Below are 16,688 nucleotides of genomic sequence, written 5' to 3'. Positions count from 1 at the left end.
TGTTTGTGTGTGTGTGTGTGTGTGTGTGTGTGTGTGTGTGTATGTATGTGCGTATGTGTGTGTGTGTGTGTGTGTGTGTGTGTGTGTGTGTGTGTGTGTGTGTGCGTGCGTGTGTGAACTGAAGCTCTGGTGTGGAGTGTGGGAGCTTGGATCTGACCTGTCCTTGCTTGTGATATTAAATCAGTAAAATGATTTTGCCAAGTTAATAAACTATTTTGAGTTCATATAGCATGGATCATTGCCAGTTGCACGTCAATTGAATTATGGCCCCTTGATTTAACACCTATAACCCAATCAATCCATCAGTCAATCAATCAACAAGTCAGTCTAGCTGAGAGGTGGTGAATGACGCCTCATCTGTCTGTTTCTCAGGTGTCTGTGGTCCACCTGCTGAAAACGGTACGCTTGCTACGGATCATTCGACTCCTGCAGAAAATGGTGAGTTGTGTTTGTCTAATTTCTTCCATCAGTCACGCCCTAGTCTGCCGGGTTTGTTTGATCTGTCTATCAGTCTCATCAGCATCTCTCAGGCGCTGTGGTAATGCCAGCGCAACATTTCCTGCCTTGCTGAGATATGCGCTGTCTTTTTCCTTTCACAGACTAATCTCCTTGATGCTGTTATGTGATTGAGGAATAACAGTGTTGTTCAGAACTTTTATTTTGTACGGATTCAGTACGTTATTCATCTATTGTCGATCTGTTATTGCTCTGTACTGTCTTGCTGTGTACCGTTGCTGTGTGGTCAATTCATATTACAACCGTTAGTTCTCTATGCATGGCAACGACCAGGTCAGTGGCATCAGCATGATAAGTCCATGTGCCACTGTTTACGAATAAGATTCAAATGGTTAGTTGTTGTCAATATTATAACAACTGACTTTGTATTTAAGTATTTTCCTCAGGTTTTGATGACAAAGGTTGAAAACCCACAATGTATCTTTCTTTTATGTGTGGCATCAATCCCAGCTGTTCAAGGTTCTATATTACTGTATGTGCAAGATTTTGGGAGATTGACCAGGATTCATACTGCACTTTGTTGCCATGCAGTTTATTGTAGGTCATGTAGGTTGTAGATCATGTAGTTTACTGTACTGTCAGAGAGGAAAGGAAGAACAGACCGTTTTGCAGAACAGCAATACCGTAGTAAGACCAAACTACACACAATTAGAAACGAATGATAAATATAGGAAATACCCCTTTGGCAGAACTATAAATGCCCTTCACTTCTATAAATACTTCACCTCTGAGGGTTTATAATATGCATCTCTGAGCTTAGAGAATTGGTTGATCTATGTGGAGTCAAGATGAATCTGAGAGCAATTCATCAGTCCTGCCTTTATCAGAATAATGGAAATGGAAGTGTCATGGAAACAGCACAGTCAGACCTGACAGATTATCCATGACAACTGGTTCAACACTGGATTGCATGTAATCACTCAAGCAATGAAGTAATGCCAAATGCATTTTTGGGGGCTAGTACTATTCAGCAGGGAGCCATTATGGATTTTGACCAACATAACATAATGTGAAAGACAGCAGGCAATTATACACAACTGCGGACCACTTGACCTTCAGATGTATTGCACACAGTCAGTTGTATGGATGTGCAAAAGTATTTGCTGTGTGTTCAAATGATCAATTGCTTCTCTGATGTGTCCAAGACAGTGATTAGTCAATGTAGAAGCTGATCACATAGTTTTGAGAATTTCCAGATCTGAACCAATGTGACTGAGACCAACTGTAAGAACAGAAGCAATACTCTGATACTCTCACCTTGATCTGCTACATTCCTAAAAGCATTATGATAATGCGACAACACACTCACATGTCAGATGGGCAGTTAAGATGAGAATGAAGGCATTACTTGAGTCTATAGTCTTGACTCATACAACAAAAACAGCTCTTTCACAGATTAGTGAGATTATTATTTGTTCTTGGTGAAGGGCACATCTTTCATGACAGTCCAGATGCATTTGACCAGCTCTTCTTCTGACAAGGAGCTTCCAATGTAAGTCTAGCGATGAACCATTTGCCCTTATAGTATAATAGGCATATAAGCCTAGCCAAAGTCCTTTTAGGCAAATCCCTCCACTCTGCAGTCATCTTGTTGATGCACTATGGGCAGTTATCAGGCAGCTATTTTCCAAGTGAATGGGGAGGCATACAGGCAGGGGCGGGATATGTGTGTAGACTACTGCCATATTAGCATCCCAAACTAACCCCATGCATTTCTATGGAGGATTCTTTGAGTGCTGTGTCTCCTCATTAGAGAGGCTCTGGCAATGCATTATGCAGAAGCAGTAAAAAAAAGAACAGTGTGTGATGTTGATACTGACCTCAACCTGAAACTGTCCATCGCTGTCTGTGTCCTGTCTGTTGTCGTCGTCGGTGGTGTTCCGCGACCCCTGCGACCTCGATGACCCCGGTGACCCTTGACCTTGACTCTTGACCTCCAGGACCGCTACTCTCAGCACAGCACGGTGGTGCTGACTCTGCTCATGTCCATGTTCGCACTGCTTGCCCACTGGATGGCCTGCATCTGGTACGTCATCGGCAAGAAGGAGATAGAGGCCAACGCACACACATGGGACATCGGTATGGAGACAAACACACACACAGACACATACACACACTCAAATGTGCATAGTTTATATGATTATAGACTGCATGCCTGCAAAGTCTGATGATCATTTTTTACTCATGCTCTGATTTGTGACGAAAAAAAGGAAATATTGACATAATAGCCTCCAGACCATTAAAGCAACACTAAAGAGTTTTTTGTACCTTAAAGTAATCTTTCCAAAATCATTTCAGTGGTTTATCAACTCGTAACAGGGTGAACAGCACTTCTGCATTCGCTTTGTGGCCCTCTATCGGCTATAACCGCACCATGTAAGTTTACCAGATCGGTAAGCGGATCTATAGTCTGATGGGATGAGATATAAGAAACTGCAAATTTGATTTGATTTGATGTTGCAATACATTATGATTTCATTTCATGCAGCATACTCTACCTTGTCTGTAGACCATTGTTATTTGTTGTATAACAAATAGTGTGCGTGCGACAGAGGAAAGGTGCTTTACAGTCATAACCAATAGTGCAGCCTTTCTGACAACTGGCAACAACTTCTTTGGATCATTTTTTACTAGGTAAACTGCATGGTTTTCTTGCATGGACTCTTGCACTAAGCACGTGCCACAGATTCTCAATGGGGTTGAGGTTTGGTCTCTGCGTAGGCCACTCCAGGACCTTGCTTTTGGTATCCTTTAGGACGTTTTGGAGCACTTTTCACATAAGCTTTGGGTCATTATCATGCTGAAAGACCTGGTGGCAACACTTCGGCCTGACTCCGGCCACTTTATGCGTCTGACTTCGCTCTGGACACAGTTTGCACTATCTGCAAAATACGCTGTCAAGCTTGCACACATACTCACACATGCACACACACACACACACACACACACACACACACACACACACACACACACACACACACACACACACACACATACACACACTGGAATATCGATATGGAGAAGTGCACACACACACTAACACCAAACTATGCAGATAGCTTTATACTGTATGTGTTATGAAAGCAGATGAGAGACAATGAGGAAAGTGAAGGAATGGAGAAATAGGAAAGAGGGAGTGGAAAAGAGGATAGGAGAGGAGGAGAAAAGGAGAAGAGAAGAGAGGGACAATAAAGGAGGAGAGGAGAGGAGAGGAGGAGCGAAGTGAGGAGATGAAGAGAGAATAAGAGCAGGAAGTGATGTATTGTGGAGCATTAGCAGTGTGAAGTGTTTGTTATGAGACAGAGCCAGACCAGGTCTCCAGAGGCTGGCCTAGGAAGGACTTCTACTTCTAATGAGCAGCTACAGCATGTGATGGGAGGAGATTTAATTGGACAGAATTGACTGCTCTACTAAGACTGTGTGTGTGTGTGTGTGTGTGTGTGTGTGTGTGTGTGTGTGTGTGTGTGTGTGTGTGTGTGTGTGTGTGTGTGTGTGTGTGTGTGTGTGTGTGTGTGTGTGTGTGTTTGTTTCAAGGTTTACAAGGACCGTTTTCAAGACATTTCAAAGAGTAATGAGGACACACCCGTTTAGGAGGACATTTGGCTGTCCTCGTAAAATAAACCTGTTTAAACGTTTTCTCTGCATGTTTTAATACCTAAAAAGTGTTTTTCTCAAAAGTCTTTTTATACCAAAAACCTGAGAAATGTTGTAAATCTGTGTGTCCGCCACTGCCCCCTATCGGTGGTCGCGGTCCCTGGTTCACGACACTCAGGCGCGGGAGATTATACACAACCGCGGGAGATTATACACACAACCGCGGGAAAATAGACGCTAATTCAACACTGCGCATGCGCACATTTTGGAGAGCGCTACGCCTACGTCTGCCAGACTGCCATCAGCTGATTCCGTTTCCTCTGGAGATGCACATTGTGGAGAGCAGGTAAGAAAATTAACGAAACGTTTTAATAGATTCCAATGACAAGTAGGTATGTTAGTAGCCCATACAATATGACTGTGGTTAAATGACATTGAATGACATAATGTTAAAAAATAAAGACGTAGGTCTACAATTAACTAGGCTACTGTGTCATTTAGATTCCATAGTAAATTCCATTTATCGATAGCCTACTACACAGCCCAGAGATAACGCCAATATAAGTTAAGTCATAGACTCTATTCCATTTTAATTCCCGGCGATTCTACCAGAATAACCTATTGGTATGTAATTTACTTGATGACCTAGGGCTGTCAGCTGGCTGGCTCGTGCATGCTATTGCCAATGCTAGCCTATAGCATGGCCACCGGAGCCTCGGTAGTTCATGGTCTACCTTTAGCCGGCTAGGTAGCCTGGATGCTAGTGGTGTAGATATTTGAACTACCAAAAATAAATTAGTCAAGGAGCAAAACACCAAAGTTGGCAGGTAAGTTACGACCAGTATTGTTGAAAGATGGTATATCGATGTTACTACATCGGGAAAACGTTTGTTAAGATTAACTGTATTATATTCAGAGTATGCCTATTGGTAGATTGCTAACTAACAAATGAAAACGTATAGCCTACATTCAACAGGTCGTGTTGGACAAACTAAGCTTTCGTCAAATAACAGTGCTTTATGAATACATTGGCAGACAGCTGAACACGTCTTTTGTTTTCGTTTGCTTTTCATCAGAGGCATCGGATTTTTACTAATGTCAATTCCGCTAGCAAAATGCATTCAAACGTAGCTCTTTATGCAAACGTTAGCATTCGTTTGGGCTTCTGGCCAGGGGGGTAGGGGGTTTAAATGGCCTCGTAAGCTTTATGTTCAGCGCATACAAATGTTGACACGTTTTCACAATATATCGTGTTGGTTAAGCTAATGAGTGATTTGCCTCTAATTGTGTAGGCTTCATCCTTTGGCAGCGTAGCCTATGTCTTGTACTTTGTTTTTGTATTTTTCGGTCGTGATTCTCTTCATTCGGATCAATGTTTCGTAGCCACGTCTTTTTTGGTAATGATAAAGTTAATATTATGTCTACCAGGGGTCCCTCATTTGGGGTTTTGGTTTGAGCTTCAAAACATTGCTTAGTTGGTCAACATGGCATATGCATTGTCATTTAGTATCTGAGCATAAGGTGGAAGATTAAGCAAAGCATGATTACATCAGGGAAATGTTATGTGAATGTTATGAGAGCATAGAACTCAATTGAAACAGTTTGAACATCCATGGTATTAATGGGTTTCATCAGGTCCCTTTCCACAGGTGTAGTAATCAAGCACCATGCAATCTGCATTGATAATCAATGCTTGATTTTATACACCTGTGGAAAGGGACCTGATGAAACCCATGAATTAGAGAGATGAAAAGTGGTCATGTTTTGGTGTTTACATTTTTGTTCTTAATTTCCTTTAAGTCATGCCATGGATAACTACTCCCCTTCAGGATGCCACTAATCACATCCTTGCCGGAAGAGACAAGAATGCAATGTTAGAAATCAAATATATTAATCCAGTTAAAGGTGAGTGACTTTGATGCACTGTAGGCTAGACTGAGGGGTTACACTACTCTGGTTAGCACCATACTAAGCTCAATCTTTTAAGATTGAACATTAATATGGGTAGTCTGCGCTTTATTTCTACTGCACAAGAGGCGTGATCAATGGGCATCATTCAAATGACTCTAGTCCTTCAACCAATCAGACCCAATCTGGTACATCTTTTGGATAAGCTAGTTTGTGATTTGACCCAAAGGTTGTGGACAGGAAGCAGGGGAGATGGATGTGCAGGTTTCCAGCCTGAGCTGCTGGGCGAAATCCAAATTTGCCGGCAGGTCAGGCAGGGTTCCCCCAGCCTAAGGTTACACGCAACAGGTTCTTGAATCGATATTGTCACCAGTGGTTTTCAGTCTATGACTATTAATTGTACATCAATATAAATTAATAAAGTTGTTAATAGTGTTTCAATAATATTTTAGTTAACAGTGGGATTAATGTATTCATTATTCTACATGTAGAACTACAAATAAGCACAACCTTGTATTGTAGCAATTTATTGGCACAATTACATTTTCTGCGATTATTTGCAGTGCTGAGTTGTATCCAATGGATAGTCTGCTACCCTTGTGTCTCTAATAATGTTGTGTCTGCAGGTCGTGGTATCTTCACTTCAGCTGTTTTCAATCAAGGAGACTTTGTGGTGGAGTATAGAGGGGAGCTCATTGATGCAGCTGAAGCTGAACATAGGCGTAAACTGTACCACAGTGCATGTTCAATCTTCATGTTTGACTTCAAATGGAAGCGGAAGACATGGTGGTAGGTTCAGAATGACTAATATGTTTAGATTTCTATAGTGAGAAGTCAGGATTTCTGAAGTGAAGACCTCATGTTGCAATTAACTGTGCGTTGAACAGCTACTGTAATAGTTGTATTGGATGTTGCCATTAGTGTAGTTGCTTACAAATTAAAGTACAATTAAAATTAATTTGTCACTATAAACGTCTGTTTAGTGCATGATGTTTGTTAATTTGCAGTATTGATGGAGCACTTGAAGATGGATCATTTGGACGACTGGTAAACGATGAGCACAAGTCACCAAATTGCAGAATGAAGTTGATTGAAGCAGGAGGGAAGCCACATATGTGCCTTTTTGCACTGAAGGAAATTGTGTCCGGAACTGAAATCACCTATGACTATGGTGGGAAGGAATGGCCCTGGCGCAAAAAGGTGGGTCATTTTGATTTCTTTCCCCCCTATGAATTGGAGTCAATATAGCCTATATTTTGACATCTTGATAACAATGAAATCATCTCTGTCTTAAAAGCCACTGTGTGTTAAGCTGTCAGTTTCATGATGCCACTGAAATTACACAATACCCATCACTAGCTAGTGCCAACAATTATAACCAAGAAATAGAAGTCTCTTCTTGGTGATATTCAGTCTGGTTTTCGGTCAATCTTGTAATCTTGAATTTGCATAACTCGCCCAGGTGATGCCAGCTAGTTTATCTGTTTACGTTGTCCTGTATGTTTTGTAGGTTCCCCTTACTGTTACAAGCACTGCTGCTCAAGAGTCTATTAAAGACAGTTTCCAAGACCAAATCATGTCATCCACAGTCTTTATTGAAGGTCAGTGGCTGTTTGACTTAATATTTTATCTAGTTGTCAATGGTGTGCTGTAGATGAGGGAGAAACATTTATGCCACTTATTGCCATCTTAACTGAGATGGTTTTACTTAGTTATGGTGGACATATAAACCTATTGTTTCCCTGTGAACCATGTGAACCAGTGATGGTGTGGTTGCTTCTAGAGTGAAGCTCAACCCCACCCTCCCTGGCCTTCCTCATATATTTTTTCTGTATTCTACAGAGACCAGAGAGAGACCAGAAGTCCAGTCCTGCAATATGACACCAGGCAGTTCAGCTTGTGAGGTTAGGTTGAATACAGTTGTCTTTCAAAGCAATAAGTTCTATCAGAGACGGTTTATAAAGCGAGACGAGTCATATGAGGGTCAATCCTGGTGTCCCTGTGACGTAGTGCCACTCCCATTTAGGAGGCAAACGGGAGAAATAAACCTTATCTCGGATTATGACCATTCCCTTAGCCCTACATTCAGCAATGCAAGTAACGAACCCATATTCTACAAGGCACACGTCTTTCTAACATTCCCACATTGAAATCGTATTTTCCAGCGTGATAAATACATAGAAAAATAACTTTGTTCACGACCTGTCCCTCCTGACCTGACCTGTCTCCGCTAATTGCGCAGGCCACCTGTTATCAACGGCACACTGCTTCTGCTGCTTCTACACTGGTCTACTCGTCACTGATCACGCCCAGATAGGAGGCGGAAGTGGGCCCCATTTCATTCCATTGAAAACCCCCTTTATGATTCATCTTCCTTACTATACGATCTTTGGTTCTGTTGTTTTACAATGGCTAAGGAAATAAGTAGGAAAGTAGTATTATATGAATGAGAGCACAGTAAAATATAGTGAATTATTTGTAAATAACAATTCTTCCACAAAATATATTTTCTCTAGCTGAATTGTTAGCAAGTAATTCATAAATGCAGACAGCATAGCTTTTCTAATGGTGTACTAATATAGAACAAAATGCAGCCAGAAATGTGTTATTGTGGGAATTTTACAAGAGGATGCTGAATGACAATACATTTAATTGAATTGAATATTTGTGTAAAACTCACATATGCATTTTTATGTTTAACTTGTTTAGACACAGCTCAGTGGTGCAAGCTTCCCTTCTGGCCAACACTCCATTGCAGAGCTTGGTGACGATGCCCATGACTTGGAAGCCAATGTTTTCTCTTCAGACTTATACAGAGGTGAGTCCTTGCTTGAATTAGCAATGTTTGGTTAATACTGGGGTCTTGCAAAGTTCTGCGCCTTCATATCCTGTGTTCTCTTCAACAGATGCAGAATTGAGAGCAGAGTGTCAGTCATTTATTCCCACACCAGACAGCCATGCACATGAGGTTAGTTTGAATTCAGCTGTTTATTTTGGGATGTATGAATGTTTAGAAATTATTGTAGTTTTGTAAGGGACATTTTTATCAATGAATTACGAATCTGAAATCTTTGTCGGGACAGATAGTCGTCACTTAACACTGTTACCCTGGCTACATCATTTTGAGTGTCATGAACTTAAAGGAACACTTCACCATTTTTTCATATTAAACTACGTTATTCCCTTGATTAAGACGAGTTGATGCATACCTCTCACGTTTCAATGCGTGCACTCACTGGCCTTGGCACGCGGCGCAACTTTGATAGCACTTAGCTTGCCCAGTTCATTCATTAGGATCCAAACAGAGATGAAGTTGGAAGCGACCAAACACCTCCATGTTTTCCCTATTAACCCATTAAGGCCTAAAGCGCCTGGAAAAAAAGCCTGTAAAACCTAAGGGCGATTTCAGGAAAAACCCCAAAAGCCTGAAGTTTTTCTGGAAATTCAGCAATTGTGTCAACGCCTACTAAGTTATTGATTTCTCAGCCTCTGTAGGAGATAGAAACAAAATTCAAAAAGTATTTGAGAGCTTACACCTGTGGCTTTCCTGGGAAATTGAGTTTATTTAGTTACACCTTCACAAAAATAAAACATGTACTGTGTCAGTGCAGGAACAGCACTATTTCATCAGAAACGAGTGCATTTTCCACAGCTTGTCATTCTGATTGACATCTGTTGACTGGTTATATATTATTAGTATGGTCAGAATTTACTGATAGGCTTACACAAGCTGTAATAGTTTCAAAAAGTGACTGTGTTTACTACAGTATATTCCAAAAATGTAGGCAAATTGGGGCCACCACCTTGACGCTATCAGTAATATTGAATAATGTGTGATCATTGACAGTCCTGGTGATCCTAGTCTCTGCTTGACCCTCCACACACACACACATACATACAAAATGATGGCTTGTCATGTTTCTATTTCATATTTTGAATTCATAAACTCCATATATTTTGTTAATAGTTTATAGTATTTATGTATTTTATGATCTGCATAATTACTTATAGCTAAAAAACATTCATTTTTTTTAACTATTGCACTTGTCTTGACGTTACAGTGGTGATATGTACTGTAGGTCTAATTGAGTGCCTGTCACTTTAAGAGGAACGTGAAAGTTAATTAGATTTCATTCTCAAGGATTTTGGCTAGAGGAAAATAATCGCGCATAGTCTCATGATATGTTTTCATTATGTTTCCGTCATTAGATAAAATAAATGTTCGAAAAACTAACAAGCCAAAGAAAATATGCCTGGGATATGTGTTTTGCAATGTTGATTTCTATGATTTTGGTGAGTACTACATTAATTATAGAACGTGCACATTAAAAAGACTCAGAGTGCTACATGATACAACACACGTCTTGTGGTGATGTTCCACCTTTTAAAAGCAGGTGTAGCCTAATCCGAATCAGGGTTAAATCCATCAATTAGACAAACAGAGTCAGTAGGGTATCAGTTTTGTAACCTACCAGCCCTATGTCAAATGCAGGCAACATGAGGGAGGGAGCGCACCAAAGTCAATAATGAACGAATCCGAGAAACTCCTCAAAGTCATACCTTCCGATATCTCCTCGCTATCAAAGTCCTCCACGGGTGTTCGAAAAATTTAAAAACAATGTCACAAGGACCAAGACTACACGACACTCCCTCGTGTCTATTCTGATGCATTTCATTGGCCCAGAGGCTGATAACTGATGCAAAAAAACCCTTATATGCTAAAATTGACGTACACGCTTTCCCGGCTTCAATGGTAGAACGACGCAACAGCGCTCCCGGCCTTAATGGTAGAAATGCGCCAATGCTTTCCCGGCCTAAATGGGTTAAAATGCAGTTACACGAGTAGTCACATGACTAAGTATGGTGAGACAAAATAAAACGTGGTGCATTTCTAAGCAGGTAAGAGGGGTAACTATATTGTGTGGTGCAGTAATATCCTCACTCTTGCACTTTCAGTTTCACTTTGAAGTGAGGATATTACTGGGCCGAGTCTAAGGTCCCTATTGTTATTCCGCCACACAATATAGTTATCCCTTTTGCCTGCTTAGAAATGCACCACGTTTAATTTTGTCTCACTATACTTGGTCGTGTGACTACCCGTGTAACTATATTTTAATAGGGAAAGTGAGAGGTATGTATCAACTCGTCTTAGTTAAGGGAATAGCGTAGTTTTATGAAAAAACGGTGAAGTGTTCTTTTAAAGGTTTGAGGGTGTCCTTTTAATGTGTAATGGACTGTACCAGTTTATGCCTGTTCATCTTTGTATATTGCTGTCCTTTTTTTAGGTGCACTGTGTCAGGGGCCAGTGTAGCACTTCGACTGCAAAAGAGGGGATTGGAGAAGTTAGTGTCCAGCCGCAGGAGGTGTCACCCCCTGTGTTCTCAACAGACTTTGCCAGTGGTCAGTTATAGTTTTGAATAAATGTTGTTAACTTCTGGCAATGCATGTCATGCTTGCTAAAGATCTGCAGCATGAAAAACATGTGGCAATATCAGGCCATTTTTAGTGAGGGATGTGAGTCGGGAATGTTATGGCTATATGTGGTTTTATGACTTGAGGAAAGTTAAGCACTGAATCTCCCTGTGTTCTCTTGTACAGAGACCAAATCGATATTGGAATGCCAATCATCCAGATCCACACCAAACGACTCTGCATGTGAGGTGAGTTTGAATTTATCTGTACTTTGAAATTGACCAATGATTGAAGTACTGTGATGTTCCATGGAACACAATTTTCAATGTTTTAGTAAGCTTCTTGAAGCTACAGTAGAAATGCAGTCTATTCAGTACGGATGGTCTTTACTAACCATGATGTCCCCCCAACACTGGTGTGTGTCTGAGTGTGCCATACACTGGGAGTTCAATAGTAGAAATGCCTTCTATTCAGTACGGATGGTCTTTACTAACCATGGTGTCCCCCTAACACTGGTGTTTTTCTGAGTGTGCCATACACTGGGAGTTCAATAGTGGCAATGTCTTCTACTCGGTACGGATGGTCTTTACTAACCATGGTGTCCCCCTAACACTGGTGTTTTTCTGAGTGTGCCATACACTGGGAGTTCAATAGTGGAAATGCCTTCTATTCAGTACGGATGGTCTTTACTAACCATGGTGTCCTCCTAACACTGGTGCTTTTCTGAGTGTGCCATACACTGGGAGTTCAATAGTGGAAATGCCTTCTATTCAGTATGGATGGTCTTTACTAACCATGGTGTCCTCCTAACACTGGTGCTTTTCTGAGTGTGCCATACACTGGGAGTTCAATAGTGGAAATGCCTTCTATTCAGTATGGATGGTCTTTACTAACCATGGTGTCCTCCTAACACTGGTGTTTTTCTGAGTGTGCCATACACTGGGAGTTCAATAGTGGAAATGCCTTCTATTCAGTATGGATGGTCTTTACTAACCATGGTGTCCTCCTAACACTGGTGCTTTTCTGAGTGTGCCATACACTGGGAGTTCAATAGTGGAAATGCCTTCTATTCAGTATGGATGGTCTTTACTAACCATGGTGTCCTCCTAACACTGGTGTTTTTCTGAGTGTGCCATACACTGGGGGTGCCTCTCATTTGGCTTATATACGTCCTCCCTTCCGCCTTGATCCTCATTGATCTACATAAAGAATGATGGGGCGGCAACAATGGGATAGTCTATCCGGTTTTAGTTATAGATCAGTGGGAACGCCCCTCGAGCATCGAGGATCGAGGAGAGATGTTGAGAGGCACCCTGGGAGTTCAATAGTGGAAGTCTGAGTGTTTGTCCTTCAGACTGTTAATGACATCCACAATGTCCTTGCATACCATGAGTTTGTCTGTGTAACAAACACATGCACAGATTTTTACCCTTTTTCACAAAATTACTTTAGTTTATTAGAATTGTTTTTACTTTTGTTGCTTTACTTAAATAGATTTCTTAAATATCTTAAATAGTTCATTAACATATTTCCTTGCTGTTTGCGGTTATGTAGTTCTGTGGCTAGGAAGAAGAGAATAATCAGTTTCATTGCACCTATCAGTTAGTTACTCACTGTTTCGCTAGTGGCCTGTATTGTGTAAACACAGGGCACAGTTTTTTTTTTTTTTTTTTTAAACGTCAGAGTTTCAAGTATATGCATATATGTTTCTTGTGTGTGTGTGTGATGAGTGACATCCCAACAGTTAGCCAAACAGGAAGTCAGGAATTGAATAGATATGTTTCACTATAATATCTCAAAAAGTAACTTCTTTCCCCCTATTTATCTCTCCTGATGGATTTGTAGAAAATGTTGTGTGAAAGTAACAGCCAATTTTTTTTATTTGTTTTTTAATTCATGATATAATTTGTATGTGTAAATGTTAACATTTATTTCATGTTTCACAACATTTTTGCCACAGTGTACAATTCATCAGCTGGTTTTTGAAATGGTGAGAATTGACGAATGCTGGATATGTCATTCACCTTTGACATCTATCAGATGGTGCGGTCTAAGATGCAAACGTAAGTGTGTTTTTCATCTTCTCCCAATTAATGCATTTCTCAGTATGCCATAAATAGTTTAATTTCATGCCATGAGTCCGTTCCAGTCTCACAACTATAAAGCATAAAACCATGTTGATTGAATGTTTTATCATTTCAAACCATTGCGGTTGAGAACACTGGAGTGGCAGATACAATGACGTACCAAGTGAGGGAGTTTGCAAGCGGAGGCACGTGGCAGAGAACAGTGAGCATACGTGCAAACTAGTCACCTTTTGGCAAAATGTACCGTTTTGGAATCAAAATAGGCCATTTGCGTAGGCTGGGTAAACCCTGACCTGCCGGCAATTTGGATTTCGCCCTGCAGCTCAGGTTGGAAACCTGCACATCTATCTCTCCTGCTTCCTGTCCACATCTTCTGGATCCAGTCACAAACTAGCTTATCCAAAAGGCACACTCAGATCGTTGATCTTTACACTTTTGGATAGTCCTTCAACCAATCAGTCATCTGAACTATGCCCATTGACCACGCCTCTTATGCAGTAGAAATGCAGTGCAGACTCCCCAGACTAATGTTCAATCTTAAAAGATTGAGTTTAGTATGGTGATAGCCAAACTAGCTACAACCTTAAATGCACGCAAATGTATCGCTCTTTCATCCAGTACGCTGCAGCTCGGTGACATGCATTTTTCATGGACTTGGTTTGATGCGCTGTGTGAACATGGAGCAATGTTTATCATCCTTTGCCAACATTTTTAAAGATTAGCTTGGCAGAAAAGCATAATACACCAACTTTTCATTATGTCTCAGTGAGTGTCAACACAAGCAAAATGCCCTCAAGTCCGTTATGTAATTACACATATGCTCATAAACTTTGAAGATGAAGTTAAACCTTCATCGAACATGTACATTTCTTAGAATGTCTATATACTCGAAATGCCTGTCCAATATAGCCTGGCTTGCGCCTACCACTTCTCAAATGAGACGTGGTCTGGCAACCAGAAGTAAATTTTCTCGTATTTGAAAAAATGCCCAGTTCCGTTCATTGGGCGCTACGGATGTCTATCAAATGTGCATAGCTCCTCATCGTCTTGCTTTACCCCCTCTTCTGTGATTGGTCCCCTATCTCAGGCGAAAATTAGGGCAGTAGCTTCCAGACTGTCTAAGCAGCGTGAATCAAATCACTGCGCAAGGCAGGATGGGAACACTCAGGCCATGTCCAATAAGCATCTACAAGTGTTTTTTTTTTTTTCTAACATTTTCTAAATTTGTGCCGTCCAATAAGTCACTGGGCCTATCTTTACGCATCTGAGTTGATAATAGATCGAGTGGGCTTTTCAAGTCGCCTTTGAATTTAGAATGTAGTGGTCATGATGAACAAAAACTTTAGGCCTAATAAATCCAGACCTAATTCAATAGATCCACCAAGCAATTGGCAATCCAAATGATTCTAGTTGTCTCCACAGCTTTTAAATTACTTTCCTTTTATTCCCACAAGCCTTCTTAGTTAATGTAGGATTAGGGATGCACCGATCCGACTTTTTCAGTCCCGATACCGATACCGATGCCTGGGCTCTGCGTATCGGTCGATATCCGATACCGATCCGATACCATTGTTAATTAATAAACTGTATACCTCACCATGTGGAAAAGACTAAAGGCATCAGGCTTGACTTCATTCTTCATTCTTTCCCTAACTAAACATTACTTTCCTAAAAAAAATCTAACAAAATAACACTTAGATATAAAGGTAATGTATTATTATTATTATTATTATTATTATTATTATTTTAGAATTATCATAATCATTATTGATTATATTACTAGTATTAAAAATAAACAGTTGTACACCAGCAGCAACTTGGAACAGCATTCAAATTCAAGTTCACAGTTATTACTAAATAATAAATCTAACAAAAAAACAATTTTGCAGATATAAATCCCATATTACTGTAGTGACATACATTGAAACACCCCTGCCAAAATGGTGTCACCCGCAAAACCCCTCTATTTACTCATAGTGGTACGGTCCCGCAGTTTCCCCACGATAAACTAATTAGTTCACACGGAGTTTGAATGGTGGTAAACGGTAGAAGTTGTACGTTTTATCTAATAAATGACACGTTTTTAACAGCCAATTTGAACATTTGCATGTCTTTATACCAAGAACAGTTTATACAGATGACATGAAAATGACAATGTGTTTAGTTTGAGTAGCCTATTTTGTTGACTGTTACACAACGTGTTGCCTAAATGCAACAAAACGCATGAAGATCGTAATTAATCTATGACAAATGGTGGGTAGTATAGATATTCTGTTGATCCTATAACATTTGGTATCTGTATTTATCCCATCCATGAATTTAGACACTCAGAGCACACAGTGAGGTGAGGCACACTCTAACCTGCAGCAGTGAGCTGCTGCTACAGCGGCGCTTAATGGCTGGTTGCGCGTCATGGCTCAGCCTTTTTTTGAGACTATATTAAATTCGGATCGGCCCATGGATCGGCTCATTTTTTCCGATCCCCGATCCAGCTATTTTGCTCATATCGGGGCCGATATCCGATCCAAATATCGGATCGGTGCATCCCTATGTAGGATAAACATTTCAGCATTTCTGTTCTTCCATTCTGCCAGAAGTCTTTGGGCCAAGAATGCATTTTGAAACATGGCCTATATGGCCTCACACCTTGCACATTACACGTTACAAAAATAATCGGTCTTTGATCAGGTCAGGCTACTAATGTATCTGTTTTACAGTAACGATGCTTTATATTCAGGATCTCAAGTATCTTAATTGTTAGGACGATGCCATATGATCAATCTAATGTGTGATGTGTGGGATCACAACATGCATTTTTAACTTTGAATGAGTAATGTACATGCTCTGCCACTCCAGTGAATTCTACCTTAATGGTGGAAACCTGTGTCCTTTTTGTCTAAATTGAATTTTAAAACTAAAATTTGTACTTAATAGTTCATTTTGTTCACATTTCTTGATTTTATATGTTTCGAAAGTGTGAAGCTGTTTGCATTTAATAAGAAAATGAGTATGTGATTAGTCAGCATGGGAAACTGCTCAATTGTTGTCTAACACTGTGGTTTGCCTAATTTTGTCTATGAAGAATGCTGTGGTGTGTGGCATAGAAACTGCCTCCAGAAATCCTCAGAAGACTGGGATATAGATGTAAGTGTACATTGAAGTATATATCGA

General features: G+C 40.4%; 1 protein-coding gene and 1 long non-coding RNA gene across 2 annotated transcripts in view; both read left to right on the top strand.

The window, feature by feature from the left end:
• kcnh8 (potassium voltage-gated channel, subfamily H (eag-related), member 8) overlaps positions 1–16,688 on the top strand; it is a 61,608-nt gene that overhangs the window by 17,681 nt on the left and 27,239 nt on the right. The window contains exons 7-8 of the mRNA XM_062530077.1: positions 373–438; positions 2,457–2,595. Of these exons, the coding sequence (XP_062386061.1) occupies positions 373–438; positions 2,457–2,595 (205 nt within the window). The remainder of the gene's footprint in view (positions 1–372; positions 439–2,456; positions 2,596–16,688) is intronic.
• LOC134072897 (uncharacterized) lies at positions 11,302–13,516 on the top strand. The gene is made up of 3 exons (XR_009937218.1): positions 11,302–11,418; positions 11,617–11,678; positions 13,391–13,516. It is a non-coding gene; the product is annotated as an uncharacterized LOC134072897 (long non-coding RNA).

This window comes from Sardina pilchardus, chromosome 24 (genome assembly GCF_963854185.1).
Source record: "Sardina pilchardus chromosome 24, fSarPil1.1, whole genome shotgun sequence".
Lineage (NCBI taxonomy): Eukaryota > Metazoa > Chordata > Actinopteri > Clupeiformes > Clupeidae > Sardina > Sardina pilchardus.
Note: the sequence above shows the minus strand (reverse complement) of the source record. Positions and strands in the feature narration are given on the sequence as shown.